The sequence below is a fragment of the Brassica napus genome, chromosome C4 (genome assembly GCF_020379485.1).
Source record: "Brassica napus cultivar Da-Ae chromosome C4, Da-Ae, whole genome shotgun sequence".
In the NCBI taxonomy this organism is placed as follows: domain Eukaryota; kingdom Viridiplantae; phylum Streptophyta; class Magnoliopsida; order Brassicales; family Brassicaceae; genus Brassica; species Brassica napus.
The window spans coordinates 10,697,236-10,719,659 of NC_063447.1; the positions used below are offsets into that span (position 1 = coordinate 10,697,236).

At 37.6% G+C, this 22,424-nt stretch overlaps 3 protein-coding genes across 3 annotated transcripts; 1 reads left to right on the forward strand and 2 right to left on the reverse strand.

The window, feature by feature from the left end:
• The first annotated feature begins 857 nt into the window (after nt 1–857).
• LOC106392776 lies at nt 858–2,777 on the forward strand. Its single transcript, XM_013833562.1, has 5 exons — nt 858–930; nt 962–1,064; nt 1,149–1,569; nt 1,793–1,876; nt 1,935–2,777. The coding sequence occupies exons 1-5, from the start codon at nt 858–860 to the stop codon at nt 2,775–2,777; spliced, it is 1,524 nt and encodes a 507-aa protein (XP_013689016.1).
• Nucleotides 2,778–9,661: 6,884 nt separating this feature from the next.
• On the reverse strand, nt 9,662–11,296 carry LOC106392777. Its single transcript, XM_013833563.1, has 3 exons — nt 10,738–11,296; nt 10,400–10,593; nt 9,662–10,207 (listed from the first exon to the last, which is right to left on the reverse strand). The coding sequence occupies exons 1-3, from the start codon at nt 11,294–11,296 to the stop codon at nt 9,662–9,664; spliced, it is 1,299 nt and encodes a 432-aa protein (XP_013689017.1).
• Nucleotides 11,297–18,735: 7,439 nt separating this feature from the next.
• Nucleotides 18,736–22,162, reverse strand: LOC125585785. Its single transcript, XM_048755458.1, has 6 exons — nt 22,158–22,162; nt 19,925–20,146; nt 19,716–19,845; nt 19,347–19,643; nt 19,048–19,275; nt 18,736–18,978 (listed from the first exon to the last, which is right to left on the reverse strand). The coding sequence occupies exons 1-6, from the start codon at nt 22,160–22,162 to the stop codon at nt 18,736–18,738; spliced, it is 1,125 nt and encodes a 374-aa protein (XP_048611415.1).
• Between the last annotated feature and the right edge of the window lie 262 nt (nt 22,163–22,424).

Below are 22,424 nucleotides of genomic sequence, written 5' to 3' on the forward strand. Positions count from 1 at the left end.
CGATCGATAATAATTTCCATAAGACATGATTAATTTTTCGGATTTGTAGAGAGTGAAAAGAGAAAAAAGAATGAACGAGGGAAATGTGGTGTGGGGAGGTCACATTTATAGGAAAAATTCATGCGACACTCCGACAGATTTCTGACCGAATTCCGACAAACATAACAAAATTCGTCGGAAAATCGTCGGAATTGTTAAACAGACAAATACTTCGTCGGAATTCCGTCGGAATCCGAACGGTCAAATAATATCCGTCGAAATTTCGTCGCAAATGTATCAGATTTCTAAAACGGTCAAATTTCTCGGTCGGAATTTTGTCGGAATCCGAACGGTCAATATGGCCGTCAGAATATTTTCGTCTGTAAGTCGTCGGAGTTCTTAAAGGTCAAATAATCCATTGGAATTTCACAGGATATTTCTGACGAAATTAATTTCGTCGGTTAGTCATCGGAAATTTCCGACGAAATACCGACGAACACAAAAATATATGGTTCGTCGGTTTATCGTCGGAATTTCGTCAGAATAAACCGACGAAAGTGACGTCCGTCGGAATGGCCATCGGAATGTAGCGTGTTTTCTTGTAGTGTATGTTGCGGCTGTGATATGGTTTGTTGATGGTTTTGTTGCATCTGAGTTAGGGTTTTGTTGCGACTGAGTTAGGGTTGTGTTATGGCTGAGTTATCGCTGTGTCGTGACTAAGTTAATGGTATGTTGTGGCTGAGTTACTTTTATGTTGTGGCTGAGTTACTGTTATGTTGTGACTGAGTTATTCAAACATTTTTTGGCTGAGTTATTGTTATAGTAAAGCTGTGTTATTGTTATTTTGTGGCTGATTTATTGTTGTGTTATATGATCAGATGGATGCTGCTGAAGTTAAATCACGGGATTACCCTCCAAGACTTTACCTTGAAGGGTCTTCTAACCTAGAAGGTAAAGATATTAATCACAATTTTCTGTCCAGGACATTTGCCCCACGTTAGAGAAACAATTGGACTTGATGTGTGGGAAGAACTGGTGAACTCTCCCATTGGAGTAGTTGCTAGGTTAGCTGGACGCGAAAGCATGTGAGTTCTAAAGAAGGAGATATGGTGTCTCTTGGTTGATGAGGCTATTAGGTTTAGCTTGCTCAAGTTTGGTGAGATTACTAGGTTAAACACAGGCCCATTGCCAACAGAAAAATTTGATCTTGATCACTACAAAGAATTTTGGGAGGAGTTGAAAGTGCCGCTTGGGATGGGACCCAAGTTAGATGAACTGAAGGCAGCATTAGAGTTCTGTCCGCTTTGGAGTTTTGAAAAGCGTAAGTGGTTGGGGCTGCTACTTCTTCAAGCCATGGGAGTCTATTGTTCGCATCACAATTCAAGGATACCCTTTCAAAGTGCAATAAGGGTATTCGACGATGAAGCCATGAGATCGTATCCATGGGGTCGGACTGCATACGAAGTTCTCATTGACTCCATTAAGACATTGGCTCCAGAAGGAGGTTCATACACAATAAGCGGCATGAAGGACTTGTTATTGATTTGGGCGTATGAATCCGTCGCCTGCTTCGGTGAGAGTTTTGGGAGAGTGATCAATAATGAAGACGTTCCGCTTTTTTGATGGGGTGGAAAGCGTACACGTGCAAGTTTTGATAAATTGTTGTCTGCCGAAATCAAAGAGCATGGCGAGGTAAGATTTTATTTTAATTGATGACTGAGTTATGTGTTATTTGGTGGCTGAATTATTTTTATTGATGGCTGAGTTTTGTGTTATTGTGGTGGCTGAGTTTTGTTATTACCTGGTGTTGCAGGTGCGTGTGAGGAGAATGGTTTTGAAGGACTCGATTGAAGAGATGTTTCCTCGTTGGCCGGGTGAAGCTGACGATCCACAACTCGTTAGCTTGATAACAGGCATACATAAGTAGATTCGAGAAAGGTTTTTGGGAAGTGCAGGGGAATGCAAAGGGGAAGGGGAATGAGAAGAAGAAGAAAATGAAGGGTGGAGTTTCGTCAGAAGCTGAGCCACCCACTAAGAAGCAGAAAAAAATTAAGACACAGAATGAAGTGAACACCATTGAGTCTGAAGCTGCTGCTGTGGGAAAGGGTTCTAGCGAGAAGGAAGGTAGCAAAGATTTGGAGTTGGAGAACAAAACGACTCTGACGACCATTGTGAGTACTCTGGAGAATATTTCCAGAAAATTTGATCAGATTGACTCACGGTTTGACGCTTACGAGTTAGACCGGAACAGACCATTGATGGACCAGAGGACCATTGATGACAGGGTGAAAGCTTTAGTGGAGAAGCGTCTGAAAGTTCTTGGGGTAGGGGAAATTCCCGAAAACAATGATAACGTCTCTCCACCATCACCAGATAAATCTTTATCGTTGGCATCACCGCGGGTTCAAACGCAGCAGAAGTTTGTCAATAGTCCAGCGTTAGCTGCGACTCCTGGTAAGGTGTTGGGACCGAAAAAGAATTTGGCCAAGGAGCTTGATAAGGAATCAGGGGTGAAAAGGACTTTGGCTGAGGAGTTTGGTAGTGTCGCTAAAGCTACTGATAGTGATCTTGATTTCGTTGTGGTTTCTCCTTCAAAGGCTATTGAGGATGATAAGGATGCTAAGGTTCCAGCCTATGGACGCGGCTGCAGGGGCAGGCGTAATGTAAAGTATGAGGATGCCGCTGAAAATAAAAAAGCAGTGCAGGCAGAGGCTGCATTAAAGAGGAAGGAGAAGGCTGACGCAAAGAGAAAAGAGGCTGTGTTAAAGAAGCAAAAACTGGCTGAGTTAAAGAATTAAGAAGCTGAGGCTAAGAGAAAAGAGGCTGAGTTAAAGAAGCAAAAACATGTTGAGCTAAAGAAATGAAAAAAGGATGTGTCAAAGAACAAATACGTGACTCCACCGCGTGCCAATGTAATAGGATGCATAGTTGAAAAATCTGGAGAGGACAGTGACTGTGATGTGACGAACGACGAAGTTCTTGCGGAACAGAACGAATTTGCCCCGAAGTCTGATGTCGAGAATCAGGAAGTGATTAGATCTGCCGTAGTAAGGGAATATCGGGAGAAACGTGTTTAATTATCTCCAAAAGGGTTTGCATTGACGGCAGTTTCTTCACCACTAGTTTTTTCGTACGTTGGAGACGATGGAACGACGTGCATGAGGAAGAATATTAAGCCTTCATTAGTAATATATGACCCTCTAGCACCTGTTGATCCGACGCTATTCGAAAAACTGATGCAACACATTAAGGAAATTCCTCCCAAACCACCATCACCAGCAGATAAACCAGCACTCCTCTCAGCTGATGATGAGAGTGACTTCTACAGCATACTCATCCATGAAAGACCGTGGCTGGAAAAAGAATATGGATGGGTGTTTGATAATATAAGTCTTTAGTACGCCTGAGTTATATATTCTAGTACAGCTGAGTTATATATTTGATTACGGCTGACTGGTCAACATTCTTTGTGAAGCATGTCGCAGCGTATATAAACGTCCTCATTAAAAGTTCCATGCGAAATCCCACCCCATTCTGGTCCAAGCGGATTGCCTTCATTGACATTTGGGTGTTAAGTTTTTGGATTCACGATTTCAAGCAGTTCAAGATAAAACCTAGTATGATCACTTTCAAAGGCAATGGTTAAGAAGATCTAATAAACGGTAAGCTTCCCCTTGAATGTTCAACAAACTTGAAGTGGTATGAAGATGTCGATCACTTGTACGGATGTCTTCAAACAGGCGGAAATCACTGGGTGGCGTTTCACGTGGATCTGAAGAAGGACAAGATTGATTGCTACGATCCAATCTTTGGACATGCAACACCCGAAAGTGAGCAGAGAATACTAGATTCAATTAAACCGCTAACGCTTATGCTTCCCGTGATGTTGAGTGAACTTATTCCTGCCAATCTCCGAGCCCCTAGTAAGAAGAAGTTCGCATTCAGAAGCAGGAGCAAAAGATACACTCTACAAAACACCCAGATTGGCGATTGTGGGGTGTATTCGTTGAAGTTTGTGGAGTGTCTAGCGCTTGGTGTAACTTTTGATGGGATAAACGATAACAATATTCAAGGTTTAAGGGTGAAGATGGCAGCATAGATCCTCGATGAAGGACAAAATAATGCGATGAACAATATGCTGTCCAATTGAAACTGTGTTTGTTATTTTGTTCTTGACTTAAGTTATTAAGTATTTGACTTTAGCTAATATATCTCAGTCTTATCGTTTTTATAACTCAACCATACCCCAAACATACTCTAAAATCGAAAATATTCATATAACTCAGCCGAAACGTTATATGTAACTCAGACGTATCTATTTAAATAACTCAGCCATACATCCACCATACCCTAAAATCGAACAAATGTTTATATAACTCAGTCGTATCGTTTAGTATAAGTCAGCTGTTATGCTATTAAAACTCAGCCATACCTCAAACATACACTAGAATCAAAAAGATGAAATGTTTACACTTTAAAATGTTACATTGAATCTCCAATTATCAATTTGAAGTGAATATATAATCAACTGAATGTGTCTTCTTTATTGAATTTACGAGATTAGAATTGATCATGATCTTGAGGTATATGTTGTCTTACAATTACTTAAAACCTTACATTTAGATATAAGGTGTGAGCATAATTCGAAACTCGTAAACGATTATTGTGTTATTTATCATGAATTTGTGTTACTTATTATATTCTTTGCACCATAAATCCAAATCCTAAAACTAAATCCCCAAAAAAGCAAACCTAAACCCTAAATAAGCAACCCTAAACCCTAAACCCCAATTACTAAGTCAGCCGTAAATGATACAGGAACTCAGCCGTGAAGTATAACTTAATCTTGACGTTTGGCGGGAAAAAGAAAACTGAATCTTGGGAAATTTTAACTCACGACGTTTGACGTTCTATATAACTCTCTATATATTGTCCCCTCTCTTACACCATTTCTTACCCCTTTCTCCCTCTAGAAATAACCTAAACAATATCTATCTATCCCCATCAAAAGTTATGTCGATTGTTCTTGGTAATTCAGCGAGGTTAGAGAACACTGTCAATGCGATACTAAGCTCTGCAAATCCTGAAAACCTCCCTCTTCTATACCCTGGTCCGGGTGACTTGCTTGACACAATCAGCACTACCTGGTTCAAATTTATAAGTGATCTCTACCTCGTCATCCCGTCGATTCTTGCAGAAGGATGGGTTCATGATTGGCCGACATACTGCGCCATTCCCGATCATTTTAAGGAACACTGGTTTCTTCAACTCGCTATAAGGACGGGATATGTGTCCATATTAGATATATCAACAGTTTGTCCACTCTGTCTACATCGAGAACATGTGTGTTCTTTAACAACGGTTTTGTAATTTTTTTTGTTGTAGCGCAAAAACACATGGGATCGAAGGTATAATTCGACAGTTTGGACACATTTTAATCTTGTGGCCAGAACGCTATTTCGCTGCCAGATGCGCCATTTGAAGATCACTTGGGCAAAAGGAGGCGACAAGCCTCCGTGGATGCTAACTAGAGTTTGGCGTGATCTCGTCCACATGTTTGAAGAGTTTGGTCCTGACAATTTTGGTTTCTGACAGTGATGCCTTGTCTGTATTTTGAACCTGATATTTTCTGTTTCTGAATGTAATTCGACATGTCGAATTCGTATTTACTTTATATTATGTATTATAATTCAGCCGCAGTTGTTTTCTTAACTCAGCCACCATGTTTACATAACTCAGCAGTGAATGTTATGTAACTCAGCCAAAACTATAAGGTAACTCGGCTGTCAATGTAATATAACTCAGCCACAACGTACTAAGCTAACTCAGTCGTGAATGTACTAAGCAAACTCAGTCGTGAATGTTTATGTGAATGTACTAAGCAAACTCAGTCGTGAATGTACTAAGCAAACTCAGTCGTAAACGGCTGGCACGCATGTGTCGAGTAATTTACAATATCGAGACATTGAGTTTTTATATATTTAATACTTAAAAAGAAAAAAATGGTAAACGTTTCCGTTTCATGATGTCGTCTTCTTACTCACCCTAAAGTCGCACTAATGTCTGTATTTTGAACCTGATATTTTCTGTTTCTGAATGTAATTCGACATGTCGAATTCGTATTTACTTTATATTATGTATTATAATTCAGCCGTGGTTGTTTCCTTAACTCAGCCACAATGTTTACAAAACTCAGCCGTTAATGTTATGTAACTTAGCCACAACTTGAAGTTAACTCAGCCAAAACGAAGAAGGTAACTCAATTGTCAATGTAATATAACTCAGCCACTACGTACTAAGATAACTCAGTCGTGAATGTTTCTGTGAAGGATTATACCACAATGTAGATTATCACTCACCCATTTCATTATTAATGGGACGTTTCCGTTTGCTTGATTGGACTGAGTTGTCGACTAATTATCATGAGTTTTAAATAAACGGCTGGCACGCATGTGTCGAGTAATTTACAAAATCGAGACATTGAATTTTTATATATTTAATACTTAAAAAGGAAAAATGGTAAACATTGTCGTTTCATGATGTCGTCTTCTTACTCACCCTAAAGTCGCACTAATGTCTGTATTTTGAAATTGTTTTGAGGATAAAAATGTCTTCCTCATCCTGCGTTTCAGGAAATTCTTACAGACGACGTTTGAACTCGGGAAGAAGAACGTCGAAACAATGTTGGTGTGGTGAACCCTCTGAAATTTTTACATCTGCAAGCGCTACAAATCCAGGAAGATTGTACTACTGCTGCACTAAAGGATATAACAAGGTTCGTTTTGGTTCTTATTTCGCATGTTCTGTAACGTAATACTTAGATCTGGTTATATTGGTGAAAACAGAGACATTTATTCAAATGGGCGGAGGAGTGTTTGGTGGAAGAGGTTGAGGATATTAAGTCACTGATAAGTGGCATGAGCAAAGACATCTCCGAATTCAGAGTTAACGTTGCTCGGTTGGAGAAAGAGATTGAAGGAATGAAGATGGAATATGGGAGAAAAGGAGAAGAATGTATGAGTCAGGGTCGGTGTTTGAGGAATGTGGTTGTTTGTGGCGTTGGAATGGCGTTACTTTGCTACTACTACTATTGTGTGTAGTCAGTCATTTTTTGTAATTATAAGTCAGCCTATCTCTTATGTAATTCAGACTTAACGTATTAAATAACTCAGCCGTCATATAAAGCAGCCAAAAGAAAACTCAGCCGTAATTAAACCAAAAGATTCACAAAACATATTAATAACTCGGCCATATAAAGCAGTCAGATCTAACTCAGCGATAATTAAACTATAAAGCAACCAAAAGAAACAATAACCCAACCGTCAGTAAACAATAATTCAGCCATAATAAAACTATAAAGCAGCCAAAAGAAACAATAACTCAGCCGTCAATAAACAATAACTCCGCCGTATAAAACTATAAAGCAGCCAAAAGAAACAATAACTCAACTTTCATTACATCAATTTGTTGTTCGACATACATAATGGCATAGCAAAGAACATGAGAACATTACATCTTCACCACTTCCTTGTGTCCCTAAACAGGCTTATCGGTTCAAAATCACGTAAGAACATGCCTATCTCTTTGCTCCAGAAACATCGGTAACACATGTTGTCATCCTTAGTCACATCAATGTGCCACAAGCAGAGACATTGTCGGTCCACAGGATTTGCACATTGGCAACTGTAGAACGACGGAAGATAAGCTGATGTGAACATGGCCCTATTTTGGTGGAACTCGTCAGAATGCCACAAACCCTATCCTCATTTCACAGATCGCACTACTTTCTCGATCCTGTCAATTGTTTCTCTTGGAATACCAGCAAAATACTGCCCATCACACCAAAAGATTGCTCGAGTAATTATGTGTGTATACACAGCACGCTCATATCCTTCATTCACTGCAAGCTTCATGAAAGAAAGTCCTTCTTCCTGAAGGTTAGATGTGAAGAAAAATGTACACCTTTTATATAAAGTGTGCTTGGATTTCTCTCAACGTAGCAAGTTTTCAACAACTCAGCAGGCATATTGAGTCTCCAGGGAACGGATAATACATCGTAAAAATGGCATACACTACGCCGATCTGCTAACGCCTTCATCAACTTGCACGATGCTCTAAGGCCATAGAGATCCTGGAAGGAGTTACCAGCCACACGTTCAACCACCAATGCCTGAATTTCTTCAGGCATTTCAAGAATCGGAAAATATTCCATTTACTCGCAGAGGGGTGAAATTGATTTAGAGAGAGAGAGCAATTGTGTAAAACAATAGAGAGTTGAACATGTAATTGTTCGAGAAGTACCTTATTTATCAGCAACAAAACTGTTTTCGTATCGCGACGTGTTTTTTTTGGGCGAGAAGTTATTCCATAACCCAGCCGTAATGTATTTCATTCAGCTGATATTTTTAATCACTCAGCCGAAATTGACTTCGCGACGTTACGTATTTTAAGATATCAATAATTACGTAGGGGCTATTAAGTTATGTATGGACATTTCATTTTTCGATGTTTTCCTCAGCTGTAACTGGCTAATTATGCCGCCATTGTTTTGGCGTGTAAAAATACGTCTGAAACAAATACCAAGACATGAAAATCCAAAACTTAGCCGTAAGTCAAAAATATGAAAATCCAAAAACCACCCGTAATACAAAAACATGAAAATAAAACTCAGCCGTAATACAAAACTTGAAAATCAAAAACCCAGCTGTAATAGAAGAACAATAAAACCCAAAACCCAGCCGTATTACAAAAACACGAAAATCCCTACAACACTTGCTTACATCGGACAAGTTTTCGCATTATGTCCACTCTGTCTCTTTCCTAGGACGTTTGTTTGCATGTGCAACTTCTAAAGCAGATTTCATCCTATTTTTTTAGGTCTTCCTGGTTGTTGACGAATAGACGGGGGCAAACACGGTTGGTTAGCGACGATTCTGGAATAGGTTGCGCTGAGTCAACCGGCATGACCGATTCAGCGTATGCGCTCACCAACTAAGCGCTGTTATAGTAAGGACTGCACAAGGATATACGACAAACATTCATGTACTCCGCAGCTGCGATTGCGTGTACACATGGTAATTTCTCGCGTTCGAAACGCCGACATGTGCACTTTCGCTCTACCAAATTAACAACATTCAAAGACTTGCCAGAAGATCCATATTTAACTTCAGTGTGATGATCATTAATCCTTTTTACCGTCAAATCCCTTGCGTCAGTTACATGACCCTATTAAGAAAAATAGAATAAATGTGAAACGGCTGACTTATTACATATAAAGGCTGACTTGAGAACTCTAAAGGCTGACTTAATAACTATAAAGGCTGACTTATTTTTAGTGTTACGACTGACTTAATTACATGTAGTAGTTTCTCCACACCACGCGTAAGCGTCGTTGGCTGCTATCTGGCATCTTCTCTCCGTTCAGCAAACCATCTGGTCATCATAACACATATCGATTCTAATATTCGAACAATGTTAAGACCTCTAGCATTCGACAATGCTCTGTTCATTGATTCTGCTATGTTCGTAGTCATCAAATTGTACCTCTCTCCCTAGAAATGAACACGCGTCCACAGTCGTACATCAGCTTTTTGTAGGTAGCTGTGGAGTGCAGGATTAATCGCTTCAATCTCCTCGAAAATCGCAGTAAAGTCAGACATCCTAAAACATCTCGCCGCTTTCTTCACCATACAAAATACATATTTCCTTTGTACCGTCCCAATATTTTCTTATATAAATGGTAGGTGCATATTCTCCGAGCAGCTAATGGATACACATTTCTAATTGCTTTCCCTATCGAATTATGCCTATCCGAGATTATCGCAAGACCCTTGTCGTCAGGAATCAAAAGTTTTAGTTGCGTAAAAAACCAATGCCACGAATCATCATTTTCAGTGTCAACCACTGCAAAGGCTATTGGAAAAATCTGAAAGTTACCATCCTGAGCTAGTGCTGTGAGTAGTGTTCCTTTGTAGTTACCATTAAGAAACGTACCATCGACAACTACAACTTTGCGCATGAAAGGAAACCCATTTACGCTCGCACCAAACGCAAAAAACACATACATGAATCTTCCAAGCTCATCGATTTGAAGACGCGTAACTGTACTCGGATTTGCCCTTCTTATCATGTATAAGTAAGAAGGCAAGATTTCAAACCCACACTCAGGTGTTCCCTCATCGATTTCCCTTGCAAAGTTCAGCGTCCGGTGTGATTTCCAATAATCCATCTATCACATGAAAAAATGATACACATAACTCAGCCGCATCATTACATTAAGACAGCCACAACGTAAACATAACTCAGCTGCATCTAAAATTATAATAACCCAGCCGTATTGTAATAATATGTCAGCCGCTACGTTAATAACATATTACTCAGTCACAATGTTTACATAACTCAGCCACAACAAAGTAATTACCTTTACACCAAACTGCTTAGTGATAGCTATTCCGACACTCGTAGGGCAAACGGCCGGACCAACGTCGCCGAGAAAGTTCTTGTACGACTCTCCTAAAATATCTGGTGTTGCTTGTCGAGATCGATTAGAACGCTCTGGGCAAGAACATGTATGATTCGAATCGTACATAGGAACATAAAACGCTGGGGATTCCCCTTAGGTTGAAGAACAAACTCTCCAGAGACATCCATCAACCCAATACTTAACAACGTATGATGTCGGGGTTGATGTTTCTACATCAAAATCAAATCGATGCCTCACTGTAAGAAGTTTCAGTCGTCTCTCGAAATCGTCTTTACTCTCGTATCGTTGCCTTACTTCAAGTTCTATCGACGACATCTCCAACTTTAGAACCTCCAGATTCCCTTTAGATCCGCTCGTTGAGAAGTTCTGATATCTCTTCTTGGGAGGTAGCGTTGGTGAATCTTCGTCTTCTGTAAGAGACTCACCGTATGAGCTGAAGTTATCATCTTCAGATGAAGCACCGTCCGAGTCGTCGAACATATCAAATCGGCTTTCAAATTCATCATCTTCTTCGTTTTCTTTGCCTATTTCATCTTCTCTGACTACGTCGTGTATTTCTCCTTCCACATTACTAGAGCAGTCATTCTCATTGTCCTCTTGTTCCTTCTCCAAACTGCAACCATCGCAACTCCCACTGTAGTTTTCGTCTCTGGACTGAACTTCTGAAGCTTCTACTTCTGAGCAGTCATTCTCATTACTCTTCTCTCTTGCTCTTTCATCCTTGTTCTCCGTAATCTCCACACATAGACGTAGTTGTTCGATTTTCTTTAGGCTTAGAAAATCTTGCAATTGTCGAGTATTGGACACGTAAACTGGTGGAGTGTCGTGCACCATTGTTTTCAATGCTTTATTCGAGAACATGTAGCTAAGCTGAATATGATCCCTCAATTCATTCAATCCGTAATCATCGAGAATAGACTTTGCGAAATCTTCACGTGTTGTTTTCTCATCTAAATGAAGAACTCTACACCCTCTACTGTCGACTTGAATACATATATGTTTTTCTTAATCCAGTTACCGGAAACAATAACTACCAGATACATAACCAACTGAGAAAGATGAAGAAGATAGATAACTAAGATGAAGAAGAACATGGACAGTCCCATAAACCAAGTTGTAAATTTCGTTCGTTAGTGATGACATGGCAAATCCGAGTTGATGACAAGGCGGATTCCTTGTCTGTTTCTTGGATTTTTTTACAAAACTCAACCAAAAAGTTAACATTATCTCAGCCTTTAAGTAACAATAACTCGGCTGTCACGCATTTGATTAACTTAGCCATGTCGTATTTAAACGACACTCCAACAAAATAACTCATTCATTATGAAATTAAAACTCAACCGTAATTGAAGAGAACCCAGCCATAAACAAAAATCAGCCGTAATTAAAAGACAACCCAACCATAATGTAAAATATAAACCAGTCGTAATAATGTCATAGCAAAGAACATAAAAAGAGAAAAGATTCTGTTAGAATACATCTTCACCACTCCCTTGTGTCCCTAATCATGCTCATCGGTTCAAACTCATGGAAGAAGAGCCCCAACTTTTTGATCCAGAAACGGCGGTTACACATTTTGTCATCCTTACTGTTTTCAATGTACCACAAGACCCAATCTCGCTCCAAAACAGGAACACATTGGCAACTATAGAACGAAGGAACAACGGTTGAAATGAACTCGTCCCTCTTTTCCCGAAACTTGTCACCGTGCGATAAAACCCATGCCCATTTTAGAGATCAAACTAGTTTTCCGATCCTGTCAACTGATTCCCTTGTAAAACGAGAAAAATACTCCTCATCACCCCAAAAGATTTTTATAGTCATTGCGTATGTATACACAGAACGCTCATATCCTTCATCCGCTGCAAGCTTCATGAAAGCAAGTCTTTTTTTCTGAAGGTTAAATGTGAAGAAAAACTGTACACCCTTCATATAAAGTGTGCTTGGATTTCTCTCTGCGTAGCAAGTTTTAAACAACTCAGAAGACATATTGAGTCTCCTGGGAACGGATAACACATAGTAAAAATGGTTTACCCTGCTCCGCTCTGCTAACGCCTTCATCGACATGCACGATGCTCTTAGGCCATAGAGATCTGTGAAGGAGTTACCGGCCACACGTTCAACCACTAACGCCTGAATCTCTTCAGGCAATTCAAGTATCGGGAAATAATCCATTAATGTAACGTTAATATAACTAAGAAATGATATTTAAGATAACTCAGCCATGTTGGTTAATATAACATCGACGCCTTTATAGAGATCGAGACGGTAATACTTTATTATTTAACTCAAAATATAACTCAGCCGTTAATATTAACGGGACGGCTAAGTGTGGAAAATATGGTTCAGAATTAATATCGAGGCCTTTATAACATCGAGACGATAATACTTTAGTATTTAAAAACTGATTTAACAATGGGACGTTTCGTCTTTCTTGATTTGACCGTGTTGATATATTATGGCGCCTCAAAAGTGTAGAAAATACGGCCCAAAACTAATATCGAGGCCTTTATAACATGGAGACGATAATACTTTACCATTGACAAAGTTTGATAAGGCGGAAATTAACGATAACTCAAGCTTAATTAAATGATAACTCAGCCAATAAATTATCGATAACTCAGACATAATTAAATGATTAACACGGCCGTAAAATAACGATATCTCAGACATAATTAAACGATAACTCAGCCTTAAATTAACGATAACTTAGGCATAATTAAATGATAACTCAGCTGTAATTAAACAAAAACTCAGTCGTAACCATTACCATAAACCCATACATTAATATGTTGTTCTACATACATAATGGCATAGCAAAGAACAAAAAAAGATAGGTTTCTCATACGATGCATCTTCACCACTTCATTGTGTTCCTAATCAAACTAATTGGTTCAAAGTCACGGAAGAACAGCCCCACCTCTTTGATCCAGAAACAGCAGTCACACATGTTGTCATCCTTAGTGGTATCAATGTGCCACAACCAGGGACATTCTCGCCTCAAAAGAGGAGCACATTGGCAACTGCAGAACGACGGAACAACCGCTGAAATGAATTCGGCCCTCTTTGTGCGGAACGCGTCACCGTGCCACAAACCCCATCCCCATTTCACAGATCGCACTAATTTCCCGATCCTGATAACGTATTCCCTTGTAAAACGAGCAAAATACCCCTCATCATCATCCCAAAAGATTTTTCGAGTCATTGCGTGTGTATACACAGCACGCTCATATCCTGCATCTGCTGCAAGCTTCATGAGAGAAACTCCTTCTTCTTCAAGGTTTAATGTAAAGACAAACTGAACACCCTTTATACAAAGTGTGCTTGGATTTCTCTTAGCGTAGAAAGTTTTCAACAACTCAGCAGGCATATTGAGTCCCCAGAGAACGGATAACACATCGTAAAAATGGCATACCATACGCCGATTTGCTAACGCCTTCATCAACTTGCACGATGCTCTAAGGCCATAGAGATCTTGGAAGGAGTTACCGGCCACACGTTCAACCACCAACGCCTAAATTTCTTCAGGCATTTCAAGAATGGGGAAATATTCCGTTTGCTTTGAGAGTGGTGATAGAGAGTAATTGTGTAAAATAGAGATAGAGAGTAATTGTGTAAAATAGAGAGTTTAAAGTTGTACTGTTAGAGTAGACACATTATTTATAGGCAGAGAACGGTTATATTATCGCGACGTTTCGCTTTACGACTTTTTGTTTTTTGAGCGGGAATTTAATCCATAACTCATCCACTCAGCCGTAACACAAAACATTAAGAACAAAACTCAGCCGTGTCACAGAAACATAAGAAACCATAACTCAGTTGTAATACGAAAACATTAAAATCCATATCTCAGCCGTAATACTGAATCAAGAAAACCCTAACCCAGCCGTAATACAAAACATTAAAACCAAAACCCAGCCTTAATACAAAAACATACGATAGTGCTCTGTTCATCGTCTCTCTTGCTCTGTCATTCCGATTCATTTCGTCATCCTTGTTCTCCGTAAACTGGTGGAGTGTCGTGCGCCATTGTTTTTTGATGCCTCAATTCATTCAATCCGTAATCATCGAGTACAGACTTTGCGAATTCTTCATGTTTTGTTTTCTCATCTAAATGCAGAACTCTACACCCTCTACTGTCGGCGTTGATTACATATCTGTTTTTCTTAATCCATTTATCAGAAACAATAATTATCGGATCCATAAGATCTCGGAGAAAGATGAAGAATAAGATGAAGAAGATAGATATATAGATAGATAAAGAAGATAAAGAAAAAGATGAACAGACAGACAAACGTAGTTGTAAAGTAGTTCGTTAGCAGTGACATGGCAAATCCGAGTTGATGATATGGCGGATGACATGGAAAATCGGTTAATCAGCCGACAGACGAATATATAACTCAGCAAACATAAATCAGCCCTCATTTACAATGTAAGTCAGCCGAACCGTGGATAATATTTCAGTAATTAATCTTTTGATCCGTAATCAGCCGTAATTAGGATGAAAAACGATAAATCAGCCGTATCGTCACATAGGTCAGCCATAATTAGGATGAAAAACGATAAATCAGCCGTATCGTCGCATAGATCAGCCGTCAAATGAATGATATTCTAGTAATTAATCTTTTGCTAATAAGTCAGCCGTAAATGAGCTGAGTTTACTGTTAATCAATCCTATTACGGCCGATTAAATATAAACTCAGCCGTAACAACATCACATTAGTCAGCCGTAAATTAAATAACTCAGCCAGTTGATATTCATTAACTCAGTCGGGGAAACATAACTCAGTTGTGTCTTAACTACAACTCAGCCAAATTTTCCAGAAAACAAATCGCCGATGTATAAGTCAGTCGTAACCTTTGTCTGTAAGTCAGCCGCTATCCCATAAATCAGCCACATTTCTGTAATTCAGGTGTACCGACCGGCTGACTTATGTTCTTAAATCATCCGTTTCCTCTTAAGTCAACCGTTTTAATTAATTCAGCCAACACGTAGAAATAAATCAGCCGTAATGACGTATGTAGCGATTTACGGCTGGCTTAATGAAAACACAGAACATAATTCCTACGTGGCGCCGGGTTTTTGCTTACGTGGCAGCGAAAAGTAATGGCATTCTTGTAAATATGTTTTTTCTCATAACGTAAAAAAAGGGCACGCTTGGTATTTAAAAAATATCAGTAATAAAAAAAAATATGTATTGTTCTAGTTAATTGTCTTAAAATATTGTATATTTGAGTAAACTTCCCTTATAAGTTTATCTCTCCACTTTTGTGTTGGTTTTCCTAAAGCCAACAATACTTGACTTTTGCAACTTTTTTTTCATTCTTTTTATTTTTTCACTAAAAATATTTTTTTTATTCTTCCTTTTGTAACTAAATCACTTATCTAAGTTTGTTACAATTTTATTAAAATTTAAGATTGACTAATTAATCATTGAATTTTTTTTCTTGTTCATTTGAATCCATATTGTAATATTTTTACAATCATATATAATTAAACTTTTAATAGTATCATAATTTTACTTTTAAATAAAATATTTTAAATATTATTCCAAACTTCTGTAATTTTAACTACCAATTTTATTTTAATAAAACTTAAACTAACAGTCAAAGTCTTAAAAGCCAAATTCTCTACAGCCATAATTCCAAAGTCAAAGCCTAAAGCAAAAGTCCTTACCAATGGACCCAATAGCTTTCCGGGTGAGATTAATTAGGGGTCTTGTGGTGAGCTAAAAAAAAAAATTTCCTAAAACAATATTTCTGTAAATTTGAAAACTAAAACCTTATTTTATATGATTTTTAGCAATTAAAGCCTAATTTATTAAAGAAAATTGCAAGAAAAGAAAATATCTACTGCAAATGCACTCTTAGTACATAGGCTAACCCATCAATATCTACTGAAAATGCACTCTGGCCATGGTATGTACTGTCTAAATATAAATAGACCTATCTTGGTGATAGCTATTTGTTCACGCATAATATAACCGAAAGCATCACAAGACTAATTAGACCGTTAGCGAGTTTGGGCTAGTTAGACATGGTCGGTCCAATCATCTAAAACATAAAATCATCCCACACGTCAAAATCAAGTTTTTGTAATTTGATATGAAAAAAAAATGCTTAGGTAGCCATGAAAGTCACTAAAGCCTTGCCCAATAATGGAGAGTTGATGCATCAAACAATAACATCTAGAGTTTTCCTAACGTAATAATCATCACGACTACGAAACAAAACATCATCACACCAATCAATTTTACCCCAAATCTCACTTCTTCCCTGGTGCCTCCTTTCTAGCGAAATCTGCGCACACCGTATTGTTTCACGATCTTTATAGAAAAACAAAACCAGTTTCCCACCGTAACTAGTCCCAGCGTGAAAATCTCGCCTCGGCCACCAACTCTTCCAAACCATTCACCACTACCCAACTACTCTCTTTTGGGTCATAAGCTCTCAACACCTTCCCACCACGCTTATAATCGAAGTAATACAATACGTCATCAACGACAGATGCATTCTCCCAATCAAACATATTCAGCATCTTGTCTGTTTCCCATTTATTTTCCTTTGGGTCGTAAACATAAACAATGCTCTTAAGAGGATCCCTCGTATACATCTTACCAGCCATAACCACACACTCACCAGTCCACCTGTAACCCCTCACAGTATCTGGCAGCTCCTTCTCAGGCTCCCATATATGTTTGTCTATATTGAACACCGCCATGGCCCTCCCCCTTGGCTCGTTACGATATCCATTTACATATATATTTTCCCGTCCATGAAGTAAGCAAATGAAACAGACATGGTTACATTCATATCAGGCAAGAGGCGCACCTTTTGTGATCTACAGTCAATGCTTATCTTATTCGGTAGAAAAGAGAACAACTTATCAAACACGTATATAGTCGAGCCCACGGCGACAAAGCTTCCACCGAAATGCATTTTGGGAAGAGTAGGGATAAGGACCAAGCAGTGATTACCGTTGGCTTTCCTGCGGAGAACATACAACTGGTGATTTTGGTTTTCTCTGTTACAGAAGACAACATAGAGACGGTGTTCCCTGCATCCTAACAGTGATTGTCTTGCGTATAGCTCACGGGAGGTAACAAATGATCGGATGTGCTTGGAGACAAGGGAGAGTATTGGATGGTAGCACCGTAGCAACTCCGTACACGCGCTAAGATGTCAAGGATGATGTCTTCGGGAAGTGACGGGAGGATCAAAAACGGCGGTTCTGGCGATTGCTCCTTGTTTGACCTAGTTTCGGACGACATTCTCAAACTTCTCCGAGAGAGAAAATCACAAAAACCCTAATTTTAGGCTCAGTTAAATCAACTGCCGGAGAGAGAAAAAAGCCCTAAAGGCCGAAAATTAATTTCGTTTAAATAGCTCAATAAAAAACTATTTTGAAAACCGATAAACCAAACAAATAACAATTGCTTTTAAAATCGGACCGGTAACTGAACCAAAAAATCACAATTTAGTATAGTTTAACCGAATCAAATTTGGTTTAATAATCTGTTTCAATATATTTTAATATATAAATTTAAAAATAGTGTTAGTACATTATGATACATAAATAAATACCAAATCACTACAAAAAAACACGCGAAATCCGACGTCGTCGGAATTTCGTCGGAATGGCCATATACCGACGACATTCCGACAAAAACCGTCGTCGGAAATATCTGGTCGGAAAAAAAAAGTTCGTCGGAAATTCGTCACAAATTCCAACGAAATTCCGATAAGTACTGACAGACACTATTCCGACGGATATTCCGACAACATTTTTCATCGGAAGTGTTTCGTCGGTAATTGGTCGGAATATATTTCCGACAGATGCCGTCGTCGGAAAAATGTCCGACAAAATTCTGACGATGATGTTACTCCGATATTCCGACGACACCTGAATCCGTCGGGATTTCCGAGAGCCCTTATCAGTCGGAGTCCGTCGGAAAACTCCGACGAACATGATGCGTCGGATATTTCCGACGAAATAGTCTATCGGAATCGGAATATTCCAAGGAAATATGATCGTCGGAATTTTCCGACGTTATTTGCCGTCGGAAATTTCCGACGGAGATAGTTTCGTCGGAATATTTTTTTTATTATTTCAAATAATTTAATTAATTTCTTTTTTATAAATCAATAAAAACTGAAATTAAAAATAATATTATACAAAAATGTTTTACATAAATTAAAAAAAACATTTTCAAGTTATTAAACATACATAAATTAAAAAACATTTTCAAGTTTTTAAACAAAAAAACTAAAATTCATTGGAATTCATCTCGGAACAAACGCTTCATCTTGTCAATGATCTCGTTGTTGGTCTTCTTCTGATCCGCCAATTCCGCAAGAATTGTAGCGTTTTGCGTCTCTAACGCTTCAATCCGCTCATCCTTGTTCTGCAGGTGTTCCATGATCATGGGATCTGTGTAGGGAGTTTGTGAAGAAGAAGGACACGAAGACGCACGACGAGCCAAACCGACCAAACGTCCTTTCTTCTTTTGAACCGTCTATATAGGAAAAAATGAAATATTAGTAATCAAATTTAAATAATAATGAAAGGAAAATTAAAAAGTTACATGTTCCACCATTTCGTTGATTTGAAGTCGGCAAAAGTTGGTGGAAGCTGCCGTAGAATCGTCATCAGAGTTCATCGGCTGAGAAGCTAGGAGTTCTGCTTTTTTGGTTTGCACCAAATCTATGACATCTCTGATGAGGGAATCCTGAATTTCGCATGTCTTCTTGTTAGTATATGCTTCCCTCATGACATCAACATGATCAACGGGATTACCGCCATTTGCTTCGACCTAAACACAAAGTTAATCAATAAATATGTAAAAATATTAAAAAATATATATTTTAAATAAATAGAACTTACAAGCTGGTCCTCCAAAGAAGACATACTGCAAGCCCCGAGGTTGTGGACAAAAACACCTTTCCCGCCACGATCACTGTTGCGGTTGGCTGCGTTTTTGGCGGACTTTTCCTTAGTCTCCTGCTTCCCCCAATGCACCTGCAAGTCCTCCCAAACTTTGGTGTTGATATTCTTCGGTATCTTGCCCTTGAGCCATAGTTGCTTCCACTCATAGATCTGGTTCGTATAGGACTCCGCGACTTTCTCGTGGAAGGCCAGACGAACAGTTTCGGTATGCCCAGACTCCCAATTGAATTGTTGCTACAAAAAAAACCGAAATTAGTAAATAAGAAAAAAAAGAGTAAAAAAAAAAATTGAAAATTAAAAGATTACCGCAAAATTACGGAACCATATCTCCTTTTCTTCTAAAGGCATCACACTGTAGGTCTTGTATCCTTTGCGGAGCATGGAATACATCATTGCATTAATACAGGCGGTAATGCCGTCGTGTGACTTGTTGAACCTTAAAAAAAATCAAAGATTAAGTTAAAAAATGAAAAAAAAAACAAAGATTATATTAAAAAAAAGAGGAGAAAAGTTACCACGTAGTATATCCTCGTGGTTGGGAATGGAGCACCTTGAGATGATCTCGACCAGGTTGTCGAACCAATGTCGCAACTGGCATGACACCGGGCTCATATCGAGTAGATGGATCCTGAGGTGGAGCTGCAGGAGGAGGAATCGAATTTAGCTCATGCGATGATTCCGATACATGGGAACTACTCCCTGAACGAACTCGCTTCCGAGGTACGGGACCGTCAGACCTACAAAATAAAATCCGTCAAAATTAGTCATATATATAAAATGAAAAATATTATAAATGTTTATAATTCTTAAAATCTAAATATAACTTAAAAAAATGTTTCTAATTTTGTAACAAGTTCATATAAACATATATATTAATACTAGTAAAATGCTTTTATATCATTAAAATGTTTATAATCCCAAAAAAAATAATAAGTTTTATAAAAATGTTTATAACTTTGTAAAAACGTTTATGTATATTAAAAAAATATATATATAATTAAAACTTTTCATATATATTATAAATTATAAAAAAGTTTTATAAATATATTTCACATATACTAAACGTTTTTATGTAAATAAAAAATTTATATAAATAATTATAATTCTAAAAATCTAAATATAATTTTTACCAAAAATTAAAACGTTTTATATATATTAAAAATTATAAAACCGTTTTATAAATATATTTCACATATACAAAACGTTTTTATGTAAATAAAAAAATATATAAATAATTATAATTCTAAAAATATAAATATAAATTTTACCAAAAATTAAAACGTTTTATATATTAATAATTATAAAAACGTTTTATGAAAATATTTAACATATAGAAAACGTTTATGTATATCAAAAATATATATAACTATAATTCCAAAAATCTAATTATAACTTTACTAAAAATTAAAATGTTTTATATATATTAAAAATTATAAAAACGTTTTATAAAAATATTTAACATATAAACCCTAAAATCTACAAATCTAAAATTTTCAATCTACATATAAACAACAAGCTAAAACCAAATCTAACAATATATAACTCCTAAAACTATCAATTCTATCATAAATCTTTAGATTCAAAACCTATAATCCACAAATCTAACATTCCAAACCTAAAAACATATAATCTAAAGAGGGAGTCAAAGACTTACATGATTGGGGAAGAGATTTGGAGGAGTTGGAGTCGGAATCGGCGGTTTGTGACAGAGAGAGGAGGGAGAGGCGTGGAGAAAATGAGGAAGAAGAGAACGAAATGAGGGAGAAGAAGAAGGGTTGGTTTATATATTAAAAACAAACCGACGGATAAATTCCGTTGGAATTCCGTCGGTTTATTTTTACGCGGTTAATAAAATGATTTCGCGAATATTCTTCCCGGGTAAAGTGAAATATTCCGACGAAATTCCAACGAAGACTGCCCGTCACTTTTCTTCTGTCGGAATAAACGCGAACATCGACAAAGGAAGCCTCGAGAAATCTTTGACTTTATGCATGTCCTTTGATTGGTCGGGGGTAGAGTCCGTCAGAATTTCGTCGGTACCATCGGTCAGAATTTCGTCGGAATTTTGTTGGTACTTTCGACGGAATTCCGACGGATCCGAGAAATATGAATTTGGGGATTTGATAACAACAATCTTATGAGCACATACAAATTTTTGATAGTATGTAAATGATTTACAAGAGGTTTAACTGAAATATTCAATTGTTTCACACACTATATTATACAAAATCAAAATCTAGTCTTATATACCATAATATGTTTGCATAAGTATAAGTATTATTGGAGGATGTTACGAATACGTTGATACGAATATGAATTATTTTGCTATACGAAAAACTTTATAAAGCCTTTATATGTGAACTAATTTCATATTATAAACTTACATATGTCATATTTAGATATTTTAATTATGCAATTATACATTTATAATAACTTTGCAAATCTAAAATAAAATTCGTCGGAATTCCGTCGGTAATATCCGACGATATTACGACGAAAGCTAGACTTTCGTCGGAATTCGGTCGAAAATTACCGACGGAATTCCGACGACCTTTAAACCCTATCGAAACACCAAAATTATGAGTATAAGGTATATTGCCTCATAAGTATAAGTGATTCCAACTGAAATATTTAATTGTTTCACACACTATATTATAAAAAATCAAAATCTATCGAAATTACCGACAGAATTCCTACGACTTTTAAACCCTATCAAAACACCAAAATTATGAGTATAAGGTATATTACCTCATAAGTATAAGTGATTCCAACTGAAATATTTAATTGTTTCACACACTATATTATACAAAATCAAAATCTAGTCTTATATACCATAATATGTTTGCATAGGTATAAGTGTTATTGGAGGATGTTACGAATACGTTGATACGTATATGAATTATTTTGTTATAAATTTATAATAACTTTGCAAATCTAAAATAAAATTCGTCGGAATTCCGTCGGTAATATCCGACGATATTCCGATGAAATCTAGAATTTCGTCGGAATTCGTTC